The sequence below is a fragment of the Anopheles funestus genome, chromosome 2RL (assembly GCF_943734845.2).
Source record: "Anopheles funestus chromosome 2RL, idAnoFuneDA-416_04, whole genome shotgun sequence".
NCBI lineage: Eukaryota > Metazoa > Arthropoda > Insecta > Diptera > Culicidae > Anopheles > Anopheles funestus.
In genome coordinates this window covers 28160354-28182921 of record NC_064598.1, presented here as the reverse complement: position 1 = coordinate 28182921, position 22568 = coordinate 28160354, and the positions used below count along the sequence as shown (strand labels likewise).

Here is a 22568-nt window from a genome sequence, read left to right as displayed (position 1 = left end):
TTTTAATTGGAAGTAATTTTTCCGGAAAAAAATCACTTGAATTAATGCGATAAAACCTTTAAAAATAAGTTTCAAAGTAAAAACAACTTCCAGTTGTTTTCTCAACTTTATTTGTAGCAACCATGATAGTACAGCTTAGCGTAACAAATTCTCGACCATGTCCTCGAGCGTGTAAGGATGAATTCCTGCGTTCAACCGTTCCACCGGTACGCCATGACGGTCGGTAAGAAAGATGGTAAAGTTGCTGTTGATAAATCCTCCACAGTTGCCTGGCTTTTTCGCCTTCAGATACTTGTACAGTCCGGGGGCTTTTGAGCCATTCACCTGTTGATACAAAAACAAAGTTAAACATGCGTTACAGCTAAAGTTAGGGAGTTACGTTTGCATAAGGAAAGTGATTAAATTCTTCGCTTATTCTAGCATAACAGTGCTAATGTTCGATTTGGTCTCCATGACCAAATGTAACCAATCGATTTATTATGTATTTAATACAAGCACCGCAACGCCTAGAAGGGTTGTTTAGCAGAAGCCCCCGATTTATTGCATCGCTAGAGACGAATGCTTAGTGGAAACAAGTATGAAACAAAAAATGCTAACACACATAGTCCAAATAAATCTCCACCTCTAGCGGATGATGCCGAACTTGATAGATAACAGTGAGAGAAAAAACCCTCCCGAAGGTCAGCAATTAATCATCTGGCACTTGCGCACTGGGCATGGCGACACCGGCGACCCTTAAATGATGCTATGTGACCCAGATCAATTAAGATGAAAAGCGCGTGCGACGATAATCGTTGACGTTCGGTTGCATGCTTGAAGATAATATGGCAAAAAGTACGCCCAGACGGATGCGTTCAAACGAGCGCTGTGAGAAAATCTCTCCACCCCAAGAACGATCGACGTGTAGACCGATCTTTGATGCGATCGGTGCATTCATTCGGTTTGCTCTTCCTTATTTGATCCGCGTCCACTAGTCCGCACGGATGCCAAGTACGGATGTAACCGATGGTTCAGTTGTTGCGCACGGTTCTTACCTCAATCTCGGTGAAAATCTCACCAATCATTCCGCTGGTGCTGCACTCGAAGCGCTTCACGATTTCGTCCGGTGTTTCTTTGGCACCGAATTGGAAGCATGGGAAGAAGAGGACGTTCATATCTGTCCAATGATAGTGTTGTTTGTTGGACGAGCACGTTTTTGGATGGAAGTAAAAACGAAAAAAAAGGAGAATGATATTAGCTATAAGTGTATAGCACCGCCCTAGGAAGGTGCTGACATTGGCCTGGAAGGATCTAACCGGCGTGGTGAACTAAATGTTCCGTACCTTTTCGGGTTTCGGTGTGATACTTTCGGACCAGCGGCGTGAGAAGCCCCAACACCTTCTCAAAGGCAGCATCCTTGGTGGAGAAGTTCACGATCAGGCAGACTGATCCCTGGTAGCGATCGAGCGAAACCTCGTTACCGTTCAGATCGGTGACGGTAAATTCAAAAATTGATTTTGCCTTTCCCGGTGCCGATTGCATGGCAGAATCGGTTTTCTCCTGCAGCTGTAATTATTAAAATTAAAACAATTTAAAAATATTTTAACACAACGACAATCAATTCACAGTGATGCCATAGATGACAGTTTCATCTATAACTCTATTAACTAAACCAAAAACACCATTTTGATAACGTTAAATGTTTTCTTGCAGCACGTGCTAATTGACCTCAGGAAAGATAGCATTACATTAGAACTATTACGTCAAACTACACTGTAGACCACTGTTTCGCTAACCTAACCGGTTAAGAGGTCAAAGGCTAGCAGCACGACACGCGGAAGGAATGTTTGCAAGCTGTACGAAAACATTACCACTGATTCTATTTTCCGCCACAAAACCGAGCATAAAAAACGTGCAAAAATTTGTTATTCAAAGTTTTACCTGTTTTTAAACTTTAATTTAAACAATTTGATTTAACTCCTTCAACAAACTCATCCACACGTCCGAAGTATTCGTGCTGTACTGAAAATGGATTGGGCCACATTGGTGGATTAAATAGAAACCGAACCAAACCGGGTGCTATTTCGTTCGGTGTTCTTCCTATACAAGCTTATACATTTATCGGGGTTTAGATTAATGAATAATGTAAATCGGCCAGTTTAACGTCATGATGATCGTACACCATATACACATTTGGGTATGTTCCTGTTTTCTTTCTTGTGACCACCATGCGGTTTGCGGCAGGCAGGCCAGCAAAAGTCTACCAACACACGAAGAATACAGAAGCCAAATACGGTGAACCACACACAACAACCAAACAAATGTTTTTATTTCTTAAATTACTGTTCGACAACACGGTGGAAAGAAGTGCTCGTAATGATGTAGCAAAGACAAAGCGCACACGTGCGTAGCGCGTGTGGACATGAAAACAGAAAAAAACAAATGCAAATGTTCGTAGCGTGATGTGAACGACTGCTGCTCTACTGCAGATAGGGCCTCCCGGCTATACTGGTAACGTTTCTTTATGCTTCCAACTGCTTGTCGATATCCTTAATAATGCTCTTGGGCGATGTGGTCGGTGCATAGCGATCCACCGGCTGTCCGTCCTTGCTTACCAGAAATTTGGAGAAATTCCATTTAATTGAATCACCCAAAATACCTCCCTGCTTGTGCTTCAGATATTTGTACAACGGTTCCGCATCGTCACCATTCACTTTGATCTGAAAGTGTACAAATGAAGTATACGTAATATAGTGTGAAAGTATTTTCATACAGATTTAAAATGTACCATCGGTTTAACGATTCTGAATGGATAGGAAATGGAGTATTTTTGTGCAAAAATACGACGTGCTTTATATGCCCGTTAAAAAATGTTTATTCCGCTCCCAACTAGTTATTCTTCCCACAACCAAAATAATTTAGAATGATAGTTCTAATAATAATATAAAAGCAATTTTATTGATTTTTTTCTATTCATAAATCAGTAACAGATAATCAGATTACTTTGCAGGCGCTTGTATGCCTTATTAGCTTTCATTATAACCCCCTGACTAGTACCCGTGCCCGCTCCCAGCAAAATTGCGATATTGTTCCAATTTGTGATTCTTGTCTAGCCTAACAATTTTTCAATATCCTTAACAATGCTACTGGGCGACGTGGTTGGTGCATAACGATCCACCGGTTGACCGTCCTTGTTGACCAAAAATTTAGCAAAGTTCCACTTGATCGAATCACCCAAAGTGCCACCCTGTTTGTGCTTCAGATACTTGTAGAGCGGATGTGCGCCGTCACCGTTTACATCGATCTAATTGGAATAAAATGCATACGCAGGAGGAGATGGACCATTGATCAGCGCTATATTAAATTTTAATGGGTTAACTATTTGCGTATCCTATTGCTAATAAAGAACAAGCATTAAAACGGGCAGGAAACACGCGGCATGCATTACATTTAAGTGTATAATACATTATGGTAAACCAGCACAGTATGTGGCCTAGTGTTATGCTAGATGTTTGCGGAATAATTCATTATTTATCACGCACACACACACTGAAATTAATGTGTATTACTCAGTAGTGTAACGCGCCGTAACTACCTCTAGCTGTGTGTCGATAATGATTTTATCAATCACACTTCAAGGACACTAACTAACGCGCGTAACGTAACGTGTGTTTACTAACATGCATTCCAAATTTACATACCTTAGCGAAAACATCCCCAACTTCTGCCTTGGCCGAACGTAAATGGCACACCATTTCCTCACCATCACCCTCCGGCATTTGGCCACCGAACTGATTGCAAGGGAAGGACAGAATTTTGAACTCTGAAAGCAAATTATCGCACATTAAACATTGCGTCATAACGTCATTGCACCATACGGGAACGTTCTGGATTTGCCGCCCATCCGCCCCTGTCCGTTGCTCTTACCCTTGTCCGCGTACTTTTGCGATAGCTCCGTCAACTCGGCATAATTGCCCTTCGTTAGACCGCACTGCGAGGCAATGTTGACGATTAGCAGCACCTTGCCACGATATTTCTCTAGGCTGACGTCGGCACCTTGCGAATCCTTTACCGTGAAGTCATACACCGATTTAGCGTTCTTGTAGTCTTCCATCGTGCCGTCGTTATGCGTTGCCGTTGACTGACTGTAGAACCGATTTACTCCGTACTATAAAAGGGGACGAAGAGATATGTACCGTTTTAGTAATCGGACCATCTATCGACGATATGTTCTTATCTGTAAATATTAAATGATGAGAAAACGTGTACAATTGGCCAAGCTTCTCACGCGCACCGGCAACTATCATGCCACAAACAAATCGTATCGCATGGTGACTTGCAGTTATCGCATGTCCGAACGAAGGCATGAAAATGATTCAAGCGTATCTTCTGACCGTACTTCAGCACACCCAATTTCCCACCTCTTCCCACCGACAATCACCAAAACAGAAACCCTAGACCGGAAAAACTTTAGCGCAAAGTCCATGTACTTACGGCTATTATTACACCAACTACGAATAGAAGGACACTTTTCGTCGAAAACATTCGTAACAACGTTAGCGCTGGTCAAGATTACTTACTTGTTTTGAAAACGCACAATATTGAGAACGACCGAGAATATTTCGTCCGAATGCTGCTAGCGTACGGAAAGTTGTGAAATTCGACATTGAAAACAAAATGGATTGTTTATGTGCGGCTGCACAAGAATCGAGAGTTTTCACTGTTTACTTGAAAGGCCGGTCTCTCCAGTCCTGCGGATGCGGTGCAAATTGCAGTTTGTATATTTTTACGAGCTTTACTGAACGTTTCTGCGCCTTTCAAGTGCACAAATGAAAAAAAAAATGTTTCGTAATATTTATCTTTTGCCTTTCTTCTGATTTCGTCACATTTTGGGTGTTTTGCGTGTGGGTTTCGGGAAGAAGAAAAAACAAAACAAAAGTGGTGAATTTGGGTTTTGTGTCGCTGATAGCTAATAAATCGAGTGTATAATTATGCAAAGTTTAATTAATTCACTCAATTTGAATGTGAAACATCCTCGTATTGATTCATAGAGTTAAATAGCTTGATATTTTTAAAAATAATTTTCTTTTTGACGTGAGGATCGAACACTGTTCTTGTGGTGATAATGGTTAATATGCGTGGTGTATTATATTCACCACTTACAAAATTTGAAAATACCGTTAAATGCATTGAAAGAAAATGCACCCCACGTGTGTGATTTTGTAGTAACAACACAATTAAGGTAATCGTTTTAAAAAATTAAACCTGAAAAGACATTTTAACACAAAAAACAACTCTTTATAGTTATTTGAGTAAAAATTTGTCTGTATTTATTTCATGAAACATACAAAATATTTTACAAATTCCATACATACAGAGAATCAGTATGCTAGTAACATATAGCGCAATGAACGAACTGATACTCTTCAAAACTGACCAACCTTACGTTTCGTCGTGGCACAAGAACATTTTTGCTTCTTGTGGAACGCCCCTAGATATTGCGCCAAAATCAACCTCCCTAATGCACTTGAGTATGTCTGGAATGTGATTTTTTTGTGTCGCTAAATGACATAAAATAATGATAAAATACTGCTGCACTCCGGTACTGACATCTTCGCGCCACATTGGCCACTCTCTTGCAAATATCTACTGTACTGTCGATAAATTAATCCAGGCTAAGTACTATTTGGTTCTGCTACGCTATCGTTCGGCTGTACGTTCGTCTTAACGTGTTAGGTACACTTGACGCACCGTTTGCCATTGTAGGCTAACATCGGCTTTACGGTCAAGCAGTGGACCGTTCCGTCCTAACGTCTAGTGTTACAATACGAATGCTCAGTTTGTGCTTGTTCAGGGAGCAGCTTTATGCGGTCCTCGAACACCAGCCGAGAAAGGATCCAGATGTAATGGGCGTAGGTACGTGACAACCTGATTCTGGTTGTTTTCTGCCGTCGCTAGCTGGTGAAGATGATAGCGAGATGCTTGCGCAGCCTGTCGGGCAACGGCGGCCGGTGTCGGATGTGGTCCACCTCGTGGTCCCGGATGTGGTGCTCCACCATGGGCGGCATGATGTGCTGCCTGTTGTTGATATTGAGAGATTGGCACGGGAACGGGCACCGGGACAGGCACTACAGAATATCCAGCATCTACTAGTGCTTGGAATTCTTCCTGCGTCAGAGGCCGATCAATTTTCGGTGGAATCTTGTGAGCGTGGGCCGATGGAGCAGGAGTGGCTGCCGCCGTTGCCTGATTAACACCGGTGGCTTGCGAAACGAAAATGGCCGAACGAGATGGTGCATGAGGATCGTTCGATTCGGGCTGCTTTTCACGAGGTGCATAACGATGCTGGTGTACTTGCTGCTGTTCCGCCGGCTTCGGACGGTGGAGTGATTGTACAGTTTTCTGGGGTTTTTCGTTTTGTAGCTGAGGTGCTTCGACGATCTTCATTGGATGCTGTGGCGAATGTTGCTCGATCGCCTGCTGCTGTTGTTGTAGTTGATGCTGCTGTTGCTGTTGCGCCTGCTGGTAATAGATCTGCACGTTCTTCTCCTTCGGGATATAGTACTGAATTTTGGGCGAAGGTGTTCCTGCCTGCTGTTTCGGCGATACCTCGGCAAAGTACTGCTGGCCTTGGTGAGCCGGTGCCTGATGATGATGGTGATGATGCTGCTGTTGCTGTTGCTGCTGCTGAAGATGATGGTGTGCCTTCGCCGACTCTGGTTGGGCAATGAACTGATACTTCTGGGCAGGTGATGCACTGTCGACGAACTTTTGCGGTCCAACCTGCAGATGTGCGGGGCTTATCTTCGGACCAGACAGCTGCAAACCCTGGGCGAATGGTGCAATGTACTGTGCTTTGATCGATTGCTTTGGCGGCTGTGGTGCACCATGTTCACGACCGTGCGTGGGACCGGCCGGGACATAGGTGTACTCATGCGATTGGGGACTTGGTGTCGGACTGTACCGCTGGGCATCGTGTTGACTGTCGTGCTGACGTCCGGGATGATGTGGCACTTGATGGTACGCTAGCGGACGGTTCGACTCCACCAATTTAGCGAGTTCGTTTTCGAAGGAAAAAGAGCTAACTGGCTTCGGGACGGGTGTCACTGTGCCGGCCTGTTGGATGCTCTTGTACTGGATACGGTACTGCTCACTATCCTGCTGGCCGTACGATCCCTGTTGCTCTTCGGCCGTTTCTAGCAGCTGAATTGAGGGGCGATACTTGTGTGCCGCTGTTTGTTGGGGGATGGACAAGAATTCAATTAACATTTACCGTTTGAAATTTGCCGTCCAGGTCTCGGCTAACATACCTGTAGGGGCACCGTGAGCGGACGGTCTTCCGTACGCCTGAAGGCCCTGCGGTGGTTGCTGGTGCTGATGAGGGTGATGTTGATGATGAGCTGCAGCGGGACCTTGCTGTTGGGCCTGCTTTAACAGCTGGGCATACTCCTCCTCGGTAATGTACTGTACCTGGTTAGGCTTCGTGTGCTGAGCGTGACTCTGGGGCTCATATTGCTGGTTGACGGCCTTGCCTTGCTTCAATGCCGATGCCTTTGGCTGATGTTCGGCCAGTTGATGCAACAGACTGATATACTCGGGAGGAAGCTGGAGATGGGTTGTAAATGGTTGGAGGAAATGCATATTAGACGTGATCTTTTTATAACTTTTTTTTTGAAGCGATTGTGGATAAGATCACTTCGAAGCTTATCGTTAACAGAGCTGTGTGAGATGCTAGTACCACTCCTTGAAGCAATCTTTATAACAAACATTTCACGATCGTTGTGCTATTGCCGTTATCCGTTGCCTTAGGCAGGCAATTGAATATGATGACCATTGATAACCTAAGGCACACGATCTTGTTAAGGTCACATGAGTAATTTTGCACCAGGATATAGTTTACCGTAAATGATTGTCAATTCTTTTGCTTGTACGTGTGCAACAATGGATTGGAAAAAATATTTATTCAAGAAATAAGTACTTAAAACACTTATAAAACTAAAATTTTGCTTAAGAGGTTAAATTTACACAAAAGCTTAAAATGATCATCCGCGATCCGGATGGTTGAATCGTGACGTGCACTGATCGTGCACGTTGCCTGGGAGTTTATGATTTATTTTTTTCCTTTTTTTTCTACAGTTCGAAAAATGTTATGCTTAATGCCAATAGAATATCATCATCATCATCATCATCATCATGCTCATTTTCTTTAGCAACTATAATTAGAGGTCATACTGCAGGTCGAACTGAAGCTGTAGTGTAGGAAATGTTGTAAATAGCAGCAAACATAAAACACAAACACACCACTCTCGCAGTACGGATCAATCTAAATCATTTCAATGCACCGGGGGCCACCGTTAGTGTACACACCACGGCAGAAAGCACGATCACGACCGATCGTTTTTGTTTGTGATGCGCATCGCACCCGAAACGGATGGAATTGGGCAGCTGTTCTTTCGAAAGCGCCACTTGCTTGATGTGTGGTTGCATCTTTAATTTTCATTTCGATCGACACTAAAATGAACGTTTACGAGCCTGCTGCGATCTGCTTTTGTTTTACGATCGAAGCAATGGACACTGGACCGGTACACATCATTTTCAATATGGTCAGACGAAGAAGATCCAATTGCCAGACAAAGCAAAAGAGGGAATTCGTCCACCCGGTACCCTGTAGTAGACTGTCGTAGATTCTACGACGCAGAGTGCGGTCGTAGGTCGGGATCTTTCAGTTACATAACTCGCCTCCCTTTCGTTTGTCTGGTGGCAAATGGTAAACGTGCATCACGACGCTTCGTTCCGTTAGGTTTCGAAAAATTTTGTACGAAATGCAATGAAACAAGTAGCAAAACAGCGGTCGGGTTCTTGGGCACTCAGGCACAGGAATGGAAGGGGACGGGACGGTACGATTATACAAACATTGAAGATGCTCGATAGAGCACCATGAAACGTGAATGTTAACCAAGTGCCTTCTCGGGTGTTAGGGGATTTTTTTTTATTTATTTCTTCCACTACGTTAAAGGTTACCTACCTCCTGGTATGGTGGCTGTTCCTGCGAGTTGGCCGTTTTGTGTGCGGCACCGGACGATTTGTAAGCGATCGACGGTTGACCAGCGCTCGGTTGAGCGGCATAGAACGAACCTTCCTCGCTCTGATAGTACTCCTGCTGCTGCTGCTGCTGCTGGTGATGTAGTGCATGCTGGCGACGGCCAGCAATTAGTGACAACGGTACCGAACGCGTTTCATGCTCCGTCTGACGCTTTTCCTTTGCAGCGGTTGGTGTTTCCACCGACTGTTCGGTAACGTTCTTTTTCTCTGCCAACGTCAACCCTAGCAGGAATGTTGCTACAGAAAAAATTAGAGATAAAAAAGTAGGAAAATGAAAAGAATTAAATAAATTTTGGTTTTATAAGAATTTATAAAATAAAAAAAAATATAATAAAATTCGCACACCCCTATTGGGACACAATTATCAAAATCAGCTGTTAATGAGCATTTTGCACAACCAATACGCAAGCTTGATAATTGCTTTCAACTGGATCCCTAATTAAATTCCACCCAATAAAGCACCAGGCGCACTTTATGTAATTCTATTACATGACAATAAAGCGATGTGTGTTCATCACACCCATCGTTTTTTTTCTTCTTTTTACTACCTACTAACACATTGACTAATCCACCATAAACGAGATGTGCATTATGCAATCGTACGCCTTTACCATTTTGAGCGTAAAAACCACTAGCAAGAAGTTACCGTCTAACGCAGACGAACCTTTTGTCATCCATTGTTCTACCGATTTCGTACGACAAGCTTAAAAAAATGCGTCCCAGAAGCTTGTTTTTTTGCATGCATCTCACGAGCATATTAGTACACGCATGTTTCTCCTTGGTAGTAACTTACTAAACGTTAAACGTGAGAAACGAGTGGATTAATGTGTATGATAATGTACAGATACGTACACGATCGTTTTGCTATGAAGTGTGAGGAAACGATTTGGTTGAGTTTTGTTCCTGAAGGTATGTAAACATAATTTCCACCCTCGCGAGTTGTGCGAGTTCTTCAATTCAATAACAGTTACCTTCATCATGCACGCGAATTCCCATCGAAATGCTTTTGCTTTCCCAGAGATAAAATACCTTCGGTCAAGCAATGACATCCAAATAGTTGTTAATTAGTTATCTTCCCATCAAAAGACATCAAACCAATGTACAACCAATTGCCCCAACTCACGTAATGTTTTAAAGGTGAGAAAAATTACCCAACACTTATCGAAGTAGAACTTCCCAAAACTCCATTGATTGAGTGGCTCATAGTAAAAGTCTTGAGACCGTTGTTTTTGGTTAACAATTAATATGCGAAGATACAATTTAGTCCCACGGTAAATCGTCAACACTGGTAATGCACTGGTCACGCTGCTATGTACCCGGCGATTGCGATCATTCATTAATTAATTAGAAGCAAATGGCAACTTGGGTAACTTTGAAACGAAAATCTGTTGTAAGAGATCTATCTGGGGTATCTGGGGCATTCTTTATATCTCCGTAAAAGCTACCTTTTTTCCCAACCTTGGTTGAAGCATTTTCAAAGCTATTCTTGGTGGGTTTTTTTGGGGATTTTTAATTGTTCCCTTCTCAGTTTCGGAGCGCTTACGCAAACACAAATCGGAATTCCATTATCTCCGTTATTTACAAATGATTGCAGTTACCACTTTATAATCGGCAAACGGTCACATTCTCCCCGTGGTGAAGTGGTTTTGAAATTAGGTCGGAAAACTGTCGGAAAGCATGATAGGGCACCTTTTTTTTGGGGGAGTTTCAACCTTCACTAAACACCACAGCTACTGCTTAGGTCACGTAAGCAAGATTAAGGGGTCACAATGTGTGCGGAAAGAGTTTTCAACTAGTACACGGGATGATGCCGGCCACGACAGCACGATTGAAATGATAGTGAATGGAGTGAGCGATAGAAACAGAAAAAAACCTCCCCACGTTGAGTAGCAATGGAGGATAAGAAAGTGTCTGCGAATATAGTTACCATTCATTGCACACAAGTGAAACATAATCGTGCACGGAAGGCGATAATTGTATGCTGCTGTCGAAGCATTTAAAACGTGCAAATTACGGGTACGATGATGTCGTGAATCTAAGCCTCTCTTCGATACCGTGTGCCAAAAAGGGATGGTATTCTTGTACAATTTAGGCAAAACTAACACTCAAAGGCATCATTGAAATCAGCCGGTTTTTTTTTCTTTAACGATCACCACCACTTCTCACTAGAGTCTCGGGGTCGCTTATCATGGATATACCGCCAAAGGGGTTCCGATCTTCCAAACGTCATCAACCATCGCTTAGTTAGTTTGTCGGGTTGATCGTGATCCTTCTTTCTTTCTTTGCCCGGAACTCTGGTCTCTGCTTGATGTGAGGTTGATGCTTTTTTCCCAAAAAAAAAAAAATTAAACCCAACCATTATACGCTTCGTCAAATCTGCACACTTTAACAGTTAGAGAGCATAATGATGGTGCAAAAAAAAAATAGCAACTCAACACACACACGAGATACGATCGGTACCGGTACGTAGCGCACGGGGCAGATGATGATCACCATTAATCTTCACAAAATGGCAGTTCAATCACCACCGCACATCAAGCCACTGCACACAAAACGAACCATTAACGATGCAAAGTAATAAAACAGAAACTTTCTTTCTATGTAATCAGTTGCCCTTTCTGCGATCACTTTTGTAGTGCAGTTTTGGACAGGAAAAAAGTGTACCATTGCAGTGAGACGACGGCGTCAGCTCCAGTTCCGGAGTGGAATTGGAATTAACTCTCCGATCCCCGGGTCTGGGTGCAGAGGGTGCAGTAAATTAATTTGTATTCACCCATAGTCACTTACGTTGGCGTTAAGCATGCGATCAACGAGGTAGGATAAATGCACCGTTTGCTTGTAGGTTTTCCTGTTTCTCGTACCCGTGAACTCTATAAAACACAGTTCCATATGTAAAGTTGTGGGTTTTTCCCCTTATCCCGTGGCGATCTTGACAAACGCGTCGCTACGGTGTCTTCAAGATGGTTTCGTTTATTTCTATCCTGCTCGATTGGTGGTTTAACCGGTATCGTAACCTGTGCCGCGTTAAGCTCAGCTGCAAAGTGAAAATTTACCATTTCACAATGATTTTGCTACCGAAAAAGTGGATGAAACTTTCGATTTTTGTTTTAATATTATGATCCAACAAACACCAACCGAGTAAAATGCTCGAACGGGATGCAAACCTTCCGTACATTACTCTTGGGGCGTTCAGTTTGCCAATGTCGATATCCCTCTCCCTGTATACATTTTGGCGCCTTTGGATGCTTTTTCCTGCTTCTCCAAAAAAAGGCTTAAAATGTTACGAGCGGAAAATGGACGGGGCAGGTTTTTATGTGTTTTTTTTACAGGTTGCTTTTTTTTTGTCTCCACCATATACTTTTATGCTTTTATAAAGGTGCAGCGACGAATCGACGCCGATCGGTACGATCCGGAACACGCGTCCGCGATCATAATCGAATGCGTGAAAGTTTTGCAAAAGCCTTTGCATGATCTTGTCGATGCGAAGTTTGGTGCGAGATAAAATCAAGTTCAAGTTTGCGTGTTGGTTTTTTTCTTTACGCACGTGCCAATGTGGTGCGATCCGGTGGAGAAATGCCGCGTGCCATGTTTATGCTTCGTTAGGGAATTTGTCACGAAATTAAGTGGCTTTGGATTGATTTTAAACGCAGCGGAGAAATCGGTGTGAGATATACGAACTGGAGTATAGATTTAACGTTGATTTAGGGGTGATATATAGTCAGCATTTCATTAATTTCCTTAAGCTAGATAACGAAGATAAAGGGAAAAGAATGAACTCGTTTTCATGCGTTTATCTCAACATAACATTTTGCTAATCGTTATCCAGAATTTCCCAGAAGCTTGTAACCCGGTTTGATTTGAGATTTTATTTCTAAATTCTTCTTTCTTAATTTTTTGACGAAATAAATAACTTTTAGGCAAAAATCTAGTGTATTCTAGTTTTTCTACTATTTTATATATACTGGTAATATTACATTCAAGTTTGGATTCCTTTTTTAACACTAGAACTACCAAGCGTTTAAGGCGTTTTTAGTTCGAGGCTAATTTTTAAGCAATTTCGAAGAATTGTAGTATATTTTAATTGTTTATTGCAGATAGCGCTATAAAATATATATGTAAAATTCATGGTTCAACTACCGTAGGATTGTTTCACGCAAAAAAAAATGTTATGAAAATGAAGCGTTCCAATCAAAGTGACTGGTCCGGTAGTTCTAGTGTTAAATGTTTGGATTCCGAAATGGTTGTTAACGGACTACAGAAATGTAAATTTTTGTGTTAATTTTCAATATTAATTTAAAAATGTTCTTGAATCTTTAATCTCTTTGTAAAAATATTGTCCATTAAATTATTGAAGAAATTGTCCATTTTAAAAAATCGCGTTAGTGGGCGATAGTTTATTCGAGTAGCTTTAGAATTAACAAATAAAAAAATTAATAATGAAATTTTCAAAAATCCAAACATTTTAATGGTAATCCTGAATGCTTACGCCACGTTTTAAATTGTAAATAAAATCTTCTGTTATAAACGACTAGCAAAGGTGCTTAAATTTCCCGCATAATTCATCATTCCGGTGCATTATGACACGCAGCTAATAAATATTTTCACACTATAATTAAGCATTAAATCACCTTGCTTTCAGCTTATGATCAGTTCAATGCAGCAAACGCTTGAGCTTGCGATCGTCCAGTTACGGATGCGAAGCGCCATTACGCACAAAGTGATCTCATCAAAACTCCCAAACTCTGAAGAGGGTCAATTTCAAGCATGTGCGGTTCAAAATAGCTCTCAGAAAAAGTTGTCCCAAAAAAAAAGTGATAGATAAAAATATTCCTCCAATTTGGTTGCCTTCTTTGCCGCATATCTATCATGAAGCTTCATAACTTCTCGTTTGTGATGATGAACGTGAGAAACACTCCAAAAAATGAATGCTTCCGAAGAAAAAGGTGGGCTCATTAGTTGTTTAATTATTATGTCGACTAGATTACGTATTAATAGGGAGTGAAAAAAAAACACAGCTTCTAGTCTTCCGAAAGGGGGTGTGCTTGTAGGCCTCCACACGAGAAATTGTGTTTTGTGAAGTGGGTTCGTCGCTTACGGTCACTCTCTGCTTTGTGTCACCGTGTAGCGGCGAAAGTGCACGTTGACGATTGGACACCATTAATCCATCAGCTGTCAATCATCCGATGGAGCCGATGGAGAAAAGCGACCGTCCAGAAGTGCGTGGAATGTGGAGATTTCCTTCCGCCGACACTATCGCGACAAAATCCTGCGCCGAACGTATTATCATGAATTCGACGATCTTCTAGGCCAGTGGATACAAACAAATCTTCAAGAAATTTTGTTTAGTGGCTATAGTTGGCTCCAGTACACCCTCTCCACGGGATGAGAGATATCTTCAGCCCCTTCATTTTCCCTTCCAAGCTTGCACTTGTATCACATACCGGAACAAAGTGCATCAAATTTTCACTTTCTAATGTTGCTAGCCTGACTCTTCTCAAATCACTGAACGATGCAGGCGACAATCTTGAAACCTTCCTGCACAATGAGTGGAAATGAGCAGGTTGCATTGATGATGCAACAAGTTGTTGGGGATAATCTGATACTGAAACCATTAATTGACCGGCAAACATTGCATTGATCGTCTTGCCTTGTGATGTGAATTGTGTACAATGCAAATTGCATCACACACACATACATCTAGCCCCGGAAGTGATTGGTACCTCTGTTTAAAGGAAGGGTTCAAAGGAAGAAACTCAGCTGCCAAACAGTTTTCCGGCTGATGACAGTAAAATGATCGGGCGCAGGAAACAAACGGGCAGAGAGTCACCGGAAAGTGGTGGCAGGAAGTGTACATTAACAAAATTTAATTTAATATGAGAAAAATTGATTTTGCTATTACGCGATCACCACTCCAACAAAAAAAACATGAATGTCGTACGTTAGAAAGTGTGAGAAAGTCTCTCCCCAGGTTCAGACGGGTGATGCCGCGTGCCGTTCGAGTTCGTTTCCTCATTATGGGAAATTTGTTTGCTGCGTGGAAATTAGTTCATAACGTGATGCGATAAGAAGTGTTTACTGGAGGGAAGTTTTATTTTTTTTCTTTTTTAGCCCAAACACGCAAAGATCGAAAAGATTTGTTATTGGGAGCCAATTTTACGCTTGCTAGCTGGGTTGGGTTGTTTTTTTTTGGGAAAATTATGTCATAATTATGTGTAAGGTATGATTGAAAATGGAAATCAAGTGGTGGTTTGCTGCGAAGGTTTATTTTTCCTTTTTTGCGTGGGAAAGTGAAGAAACGATATCTTTTACGCTGTATTTTGACAGTACTGAAGATGCTTGTTAGGTGTGACTGTGGAGCGTTTTTTCCTTTATACAATATTTCTTCTCTTTCTTCCCTTTTGGTAGGGTATTAAATTAAACCGTTGCGGTTTAAGTTCGATGGTATAACTACACAAATAGCAAAACAATGCTAATTACATGCTCCATATACATATATTTGTAAGAATCAAATGTATCCACCGAAACCGCTCATCATCATCATCGTAGCGAGGTTTTATCTAGCGAAAATGATCGTCTCCAAAGGCCCGTAACTGAACCGAACCACAAAAGAAAAAACCCGTTCAGTTAATTCCAGCACTCTTTTCTAATGCTTCCCTCAGCAGGTGTTGCAGGTTTTCTCGTTCGATTGAGTTCTCCAAAAACTCGAAGCGCTATTGCGCAATTGTTGTAGACAAACCCTTTCCAGAAAGGAAATGGGATGTGCGCACTGTACGTTACGGCACACGGTACGCGAAAACGAAAGCAAAACAAGCGTTTTTGGTGCAAACTCGTATCGTGATCTTCCTTTCCAGGGTATGGGTACGATGGTTGGGAATAAGAAGGAAAATGTTTACATACGAAAAGAAGAAAAAGAAAACACATGCCAAAAGGGAAAACATACGCTGCTAGGTATCGCTTTTCCGGCGACGCTTTTGTTTGCCCGCTGGAACGATCGTCGGTACATGCGCGCTAAATGTTGCACATGCACCGACAACTTATTCGGGCGCCCCCGGGCATCTTTGCTGTTTTTCACTTAACATTTCCACAAACGTGGGCCCGGGACGGGATATCGAAAGAGGAAGCGATGAGGTCGGAAAATGTAAAGTAATAGTAAAAGTCGGAATAGTGTGAACTATCAGGGTTTGATCGATACGTTGCAGGCGCAACAAAGAAATACAATTTAATTTAGACACTTCAGCGTTGCTTTTAATTCAACCACCTCTTTTGGATTGATGATAGGTTGTAATTGAAATAATGAAATGAAAAGGAATCAGCAATAAAATCTGAAATAAGTTTTATTGCTATATTGTTTCTAGATATTTTTAATATATACACTAAAGCGACCTAATTAGTTATTTTTACTGTTCTATCAAACAATTCTACATTAGTTGATGCATGGCTTTTACATACCTACACGGTAAAAGCAGGTCCAAAATTCAGCTTTTCGAAATTGTTTATAAATTATTCAACAATATAAAAAAATACTTAAAACTCTTGGTAGTTCTAGTGTTAAAATAAAATACATTTAAAAATTTCAATAAAGAAATAAAAAAATTAAAAATGCATCTTTCTAAATTGTAGGACTTTCCCGAAAAAGTTTACACAATCAAGAATACCTTAAAAAATATTAGCAAATATGAAAAAGTCTTTTTTACAAGCTTTTTTGAATCAATCTAACAATATTACCTCTCGCAAAGTAGTAATTCTTATGTGAAGAATGCCTGACGAAAATTTCATTTAAATTTATTCACATTTTTATTAAAAATTCGGTACTCTAATTTAAAAATCTTTTTTTTTAAAAAAAACGCTTAATTTTGGTGGTTTATTGATAAAAAAAATTGGTGGACAATTGGTGGTCTTCAAACTCCAAGAAATATTTGAGTTTTCCCTCTTCTCCTCTTTGAGATCTACCCCTTTTTAGTTACCTTTTAGTGTTTGGATGTAATATCTCATTTCGTTCTACCATTCGCACTACTTTCAACAATCGGGCACATTTCGATTACATTACGGTTACAGCATCGGTCAGCCTAACCGTCGGACTCGTTCACTGCCCACCTGAGCAGATGACCCATTTCACATCACCTTTTGCTACAACGCCCGCCTTGTCAACCTTTTGCCCAAGGGGTTGTTCCATATTGATACAACCCCAATCGTGGCTGGGAAATGACTTTAGCAGCTCGAAACGTGTCTTTGTTTCCACGTTTGCCCTTCAAGAAGATGAACTCTCACGCTCAAGGGGGTGAGAGAGAGAGAAAGAGAGAGGGTTAATGTTGTTTTTCTTACGCCCGTTTCTATGTAAACTCCACATCAAGATGACCGTGGACTGTATCAAAAGAATGAAAGCTACACGACCAAACAGCAAGAAAAAATCCCTAAGTTATGAAGTTGGAAAGTGAAAAATAAAAACTGACCAGCTTAAGCATATTGAAAAATGACCAATAGGCATTCACTTTCCATTTCATTCGATAGAAGGAAAAACAGTGTAATTCGATAATTAGCATCACAATGCATCCCCGGTTCAGCCCCCGGGGGCTGAGGAGCGAAGGAAACCTGCAGGAGAAAACGATGCACATAGAAATGCAAATGCAAAATGCTCTCCAATGCACCTGATCCATTCGATGTCCCAAACTGTCCGACAGGGACTAGAGGATGGATCAAAAAGGGTGGGGAAAAAAGAAAGGCTTCTTTGTCTATGTTTGCCTCCCCCTCCCGGGGGGACCATTCTCTTCCACGTCGCGGCCACATCATTGCCGGCGAGACGTTTCAATTACGTAACCGAAACCCGTCACCACGGAAGAGCGAGAAATAACATCCGATACAGAAGTGAAACAAGTACCACAGAAGATGCCACACGATCGGCTGATGACATGTTATTATTATGAAGTAGTTTTCCATAGCATAAACGTGAAGCCAATGTGACTGTGAGACAGATGCATCCCACTCGGTGTTTGGCGTTCACCTCCCACCCGAGGTTTTTGGGGGAATAATGGACAAACTAATGGATGGTACAAGACACAGCGAGGGGGAGCATGGTTTAGTTGCTTTCTAAAAATTGCAAAAAACCGGATGCTAAAGTTTGTTTTTTCCCCCTTGACCATCCGTTACCAGCCTCAACGTGTCAGGAGGCCCGAAACGGTCACCTTTTTCTGTGGGCTCATACCGGGAACAGGTGGCGCAATTTTCCCAAGCGCAATAAGCCTCAATTTGGAGCACCGCAGTGTATGATCGTACTGGCAGCCAACAACGTGTTGTTGCCAAGGTTTCTTGTTTTTCTCTTCAGCGCGCGCACATTTCCTGAGCATGTTTTTGCACTGGCGGTGTGGACCCGTGTCATCTCTCCGGCCGTTTTTGCGAATGCTTGCACGGAAGTATGTGGCAGGAAGAGTGTGATTGAAATATGATGGTATGAAAATGCTGTCATATTAGCAAACGGTGCAACACGTTCATTTTCGCCATTTTTTTTTCAAGGGAAGATCAAATCGAAGATCGAGAGAGGAGAAGAAGCGGGAAAGAAAGAGATTCTTTAGCATTGTCTCATAAATGTCAAGTTTTATGGGAATTGTTACTTCATCTCAATTAGGGGTGTTGTTCAAGTGGAAATTTATTGCACATACAAAAACCTTTACGACAGCATAACTGCAATGTTATGCTATTTAACACTAGAACTACCAAGCGTTTTAAGCGTTTTTTGTTCGTGATTAATTTTCTAAACAATTTTGCAGAATTAGACAATATTTTTTAGTTTATTGAAGATTTTACTAAAGAATATATATGTAAAAGTCATGGTTCAACTAGATATGGATTGTTTAACCGAAAAAAATAATATGATGAAACTGAAGCGTTTCAGTCAAAATGACTTGTCCGGTAGTTCTAGTGTTAAAATTATTTTTAATCAATAAGGAGTTTTGTAAAACTAAGAGATATTCTGCTTTTTGAAGTTTTTATTTTAGAATTCTAAGGAAAAAAATCCATGAAAGCGGATATTCCAAGTTCCCATCGATCCTATTCAAATGAATCGCAACAAACGTTATGCAAACCTTGACATAGAATTCTGATGGCTGTGCAACAACACACCCGATCCGGTGTGTAACTGTCTATATGCAAAATGCCGCCCCTTTCTCAGTCATCAGCTCAGAAACTCGTCAAACAGTTGTTGGCACCTCGCAAAATGGTGCCGCAACCACCAAACAGATAAAACACACCCAATCGTGCCAATTTTCCATCAAGCCGCCAGAAACGCTTTTGCTGCTTTAGCATTGCACTACATAATTAGTTTGCACAAGATTGGGTGCAAATGTTCTTGCCGCTGGTGCTTGCCACAAGATTACCCTGGTAATTATCCGAACCCGAACGGAACGCGCAACGGAAACTTCGTAAAACGGCTAGAACATTGGAAACATTCATCCGTGTATGTACGTGTTCCGGTAGCGACATCATCGTCATGATGTCGCATGTTCGTGTGGCGCAAGATGATCATCAGGGAAAAGGTCACTTCAAGCGTGCGGACACGTTTTTTTGTTGTCTGCCCTTAACCATTACAAACCGTTGTTCGGTTGCTTTTTAAAGTTTCATCTTTTCCCCCGACGTGTGTTGACATTTTGCACGTTCTACGGTATTGAACATTAGTTGGGAAGAAGGGTAAAAACCAAATTCACCTCCACTCACACTCACCTAGGAATATTTTGGACCACATGTTGCAAATCCCTTTTTGTTCTGGCGGCCTTTTTTCTCCAAGTGTTCACGTTCTTCAAAAGGACTGGTCGCGATTTTTGGGGTGATCGCGATCGTCTTCAACCGAGGACAGTGTTCACTAGTCGGGATCGTACACAAACTTGCAACTACAAAAAACACTTTAATCCACACTGTTTCTTCACTGATCCGGGAACGTGAACGCCTCCAAATGCGTCAGTCCAACTCGACGGTTGGACACGGTTTGAATGGACTCGGTGCTCTAAACTCTCCGACAACAGCGATCACTGAATTCACGACGCACTGAACACTCGCTCCACTCTTTACCGTTTTTTTTGTTGCCTGGAGCCGTTTCACACCGCTACTGCTTTGGATCCGTGCTGGTTCGAACCGATGCACAGATTAGGCAAATATTGCATCTGCACTAGGCATTTATAAAAACCGAAACAAAACACCCAACCACCGACATTGGCAAACGTAACGGCCGAAGTCGTGATGATGGCGTATCGTGGTGGGAGATTCGGAACGTTCGGAATCGGCTTCGTCGTCCAGGTTCCGGATGACTTCGGTTGGGTGCTGCCGCCGAACCATGCGAAGTACCTTTTTGGCACACCGAAGTCACCGACTATTGGGCCGAGCGAAAGGAAAAGTCGTCTATAAGTGGATGGTGGGTTGGTTTATGGTTGAGTTGCGATGCATCGAGCAGTGGCGACGAAACGGGTGTCAATTTGAGTTACGGCAAGGCAGGAAGAATGTCACTATGGTTGAACGAGTGTAAAGCTATAAACAGTAGCTAGAGATAGAGGAAAAATTCGGATAAAAGAGTCTGTTGTGTCGGATTAAAATATGTTAAAAGTAAAATAAAGTGAGAATTTACGTGAATTTTAGTGAGTAGAAGATTATTCATTGAAAGTAATACATTCAAAATTGTTCAGATTCCTTTTATTTATCACTTCATTTTCTTGGTCTGAACGAACCATTGTGATCCAAAGTTTTTCGCTTCCGATTTTTTTTTAATTTTTCATTTTTTGTTTGAATAAAACAAGTTTTCATTCTGAAGTTTTACATCCGTTTTCATTTTTAAAAGCAATATTTTTGAATTTATAAACCAGTAACTGAGAAATTTGTCTTATAACTCTAGTTCGTACTATTGAACTGAATGCCGACATCATTTACATTATTAGCATTATAATTAAAGCGAAATAACGCTTCATCTACAAGCCAAACGTCGATTCCATTTCCTGAGTGTTGTACCATCACACAACGTTACAATCTGTCACCGGCATCTTATGAAAAGCGTGTTAATTTCATTTCTCCCCAACCAACTCCTTAGCGAGATAAACAAATGGAACCTCAAAAGCGTTCAAATTGGCTAATTAATCAGATGTGGTTGATTTGTTGGTTTTTATTCGTCTCCGGGGGAGGAGGGATGAAGTGGGCGCATATCAACTCAAAAGCAGGATTGAAGCAAATACATGTTGTGGCCGCGACTTCGAAACATGGAAACATGGACACAAGGAACATGCTGATAAATGGCACCTGCTTTGCTGATGCAGTGTGGTATCGTTCATATCTCACCACTGATCAGGACAGAGAAGATCGGAAACAGAGACGATAGGAAAATGGATTGGTGATAGTTTTGCTTGAGTGTTAATTACCGTTGTCACCGGTCTAACGCCAACGATGATTAAATCGTCTATCGGGGAATATTGCTATTTTTCACGACACGACCATTTGGTACGGAAAATAGTAATGCGAATGTTTCATCGTTTTTTTTTATTAAATTAAAAATATTTTTTCTTCTTTGGAGCAGTGGTCGGCAAAACTTCTCAGAGAAAAAAGAAAGTTTTGGTAATTCAAATTTCGAAGAACTAGAAATTATCTTAGAAGCAAATTGATTTATTTTATGATACTGTAATAGTATTCAAATACATCTACAATGTGTGGTAGAAATAAAAAATTCATACTATAAACTATAATAATTTGTTACTAAGAACCACAATGAAAGTGCCAAGAAGTAGTCATGAATCGCCGAACACTGGTTTTGTAGATTCGTTTGGATCATGTTTCGAATTTTATTTTGGGCACTTGTTTGTGCCTGGAACAGTACAGTGGTTGTCGATTTTGCAGGAGATTTCCCTTAAAAAATAGGTCTTAAAGTAGCAAAGAAGAACCGAAAAGCATTGCTGTTTTAGTTAAGTATATACTTTCACATTTAACTTTCTATAGAAACATTAATCCAACCTTGAGTAAATTTTCTTTTCTAGTTTATATGTGTTTTATATGTATAAAATTATTTTTTTAAAAATCTAATAAGTCAGAGAGAATTCAAGAAATTTTTCAAGCATTCTCTGATTCGATTGCATCTACTAAATCACACGTAAAATAGTGTAATCGTTTGGCGACTTTCAAAACGGCGCATTGCAGCCATTCCACTCAATCCGGCAAGTGATGTGGGTAAGTGTAACAATAAAAGCCTCATAACTTTGCATAAGCGCCTTCATTAGCACTATTCGCGGACCTGCCTTTTTGGCCACATTAGTGTTTCTAGTCCCCTCACCCGGGAGCAGCCACCCCGTACGACGCGGCCAGTCGGTACTAAACATAAGGTACGAGAAATCTCATTGTATCACACGCAGCACTTTCAGCATTAGACATCATCAAAACACAGCACATACATTTATGCCAGGCCGATTTATTTTTGCTGTGTTACTGAAAACCGACTTTCTTTACCGTTCGTCAGATCCGGTCGGATTTCA

The 22568-nt window shown here is 41.4% G+C and overlaps 4 protein-coding genes across 7 annotated transcripts in view; 1 reads left to right on the top strand and 3 right to left on the bottom strand.

Annotated features, from left to right (window-relative positions):
- LOC125761834 (tyrosine-protein phosphatase 10D) overlaps nucleotides 1-22568 on the top strand; it is a 117238-nt gene that overhangs the window by 44156 nt on the left and 50514 nt on the right. The gene's annotated exons all lie outside the window — the stretch shown is intronic.
- On the bottom strand, nucleotides 66-2139 carry LOC125761850 (glutathione peroxidase-like). Its single transcript, XM_049423390.1, has 4 exons — nucleotides 1921-2139; nucleotides 1323-1545; nucleotides 1035-1156; nucleotides 66-324 (listed from the first exon to the last, which is right to left on the bottom strand). The coding sequence occupies exons 2-4, from the start codon at nucleotides 1519-1521 to the stop codon at nucleotides 136-138; spliced, it is 510 nt and encodes a 169-aa protein (XP_049279347.1). The 5' UTR covers nucleotides 1522-1545; nucleotides 1921-2139; the 3' UTR covers nucleotides 66-135.
- LOC125761849 (uncharacterized) lies at nucleotides 2271-4783 on the bottom strand. Of its 4 annotated transcripts, none has more exons than XM_049423385.1 (4): nucleotides 4560-4774; nucleotides 3907-4147; nucleotides 3681-3802; nucleotides 2271-2699 (listed from the first exon to the last, which is right to left on the bottom strand). In XM_049423385.1, the coding sequence occupies exons 1-4, from the start codon at nucleotides 4644-4646 to the stop codon at nucleotides 2502-2504; spliced, it is 648 nt and encodes a 215-aa protein (XP_049279342.1). In that variant the 5' UTR covers nucleotides 4647-4774; the 3' UTR covers nucleotides 2271-2501. The 4 variants fall into 4 exon arrangements, with proteins under 4 accessions (XP_049279342.1, XP_049279344.1, XP_049279346.1 ...); XM_049423387.1 differs by having other exon boundaries at nucleotides 4474-4668; XM_049423389.1 differs by lacking the exon at nucleotides 4560-4774 and adding an exon at nucleotides 4249-4368.
- On the bottom strand, nucleotides 5277-20632 carry LOC125761842 (putative mediator of RNA polymerase II transcription subunit 26). Its single transcript, XM_049423379.1, has 4 exons — nucleotides 19792-20632; nucleotides 9005-9318; nucleotides 7290-7584; nucleotides 5277-7211 (listed from the first exon to the last, which is right to left on the bottom strand). The coding sequence occupies exons 1-4, from the start codon at nucleotides 19811-19813 to the stop codon at nucleotides 5830-5832; spliced, it is 2013 nt and encodes a 670-aa protein (XP_049279336.1). The 5' UTR covers nucleotides 19814-20632; the 3' UTR covers nucleotides 5277-5829.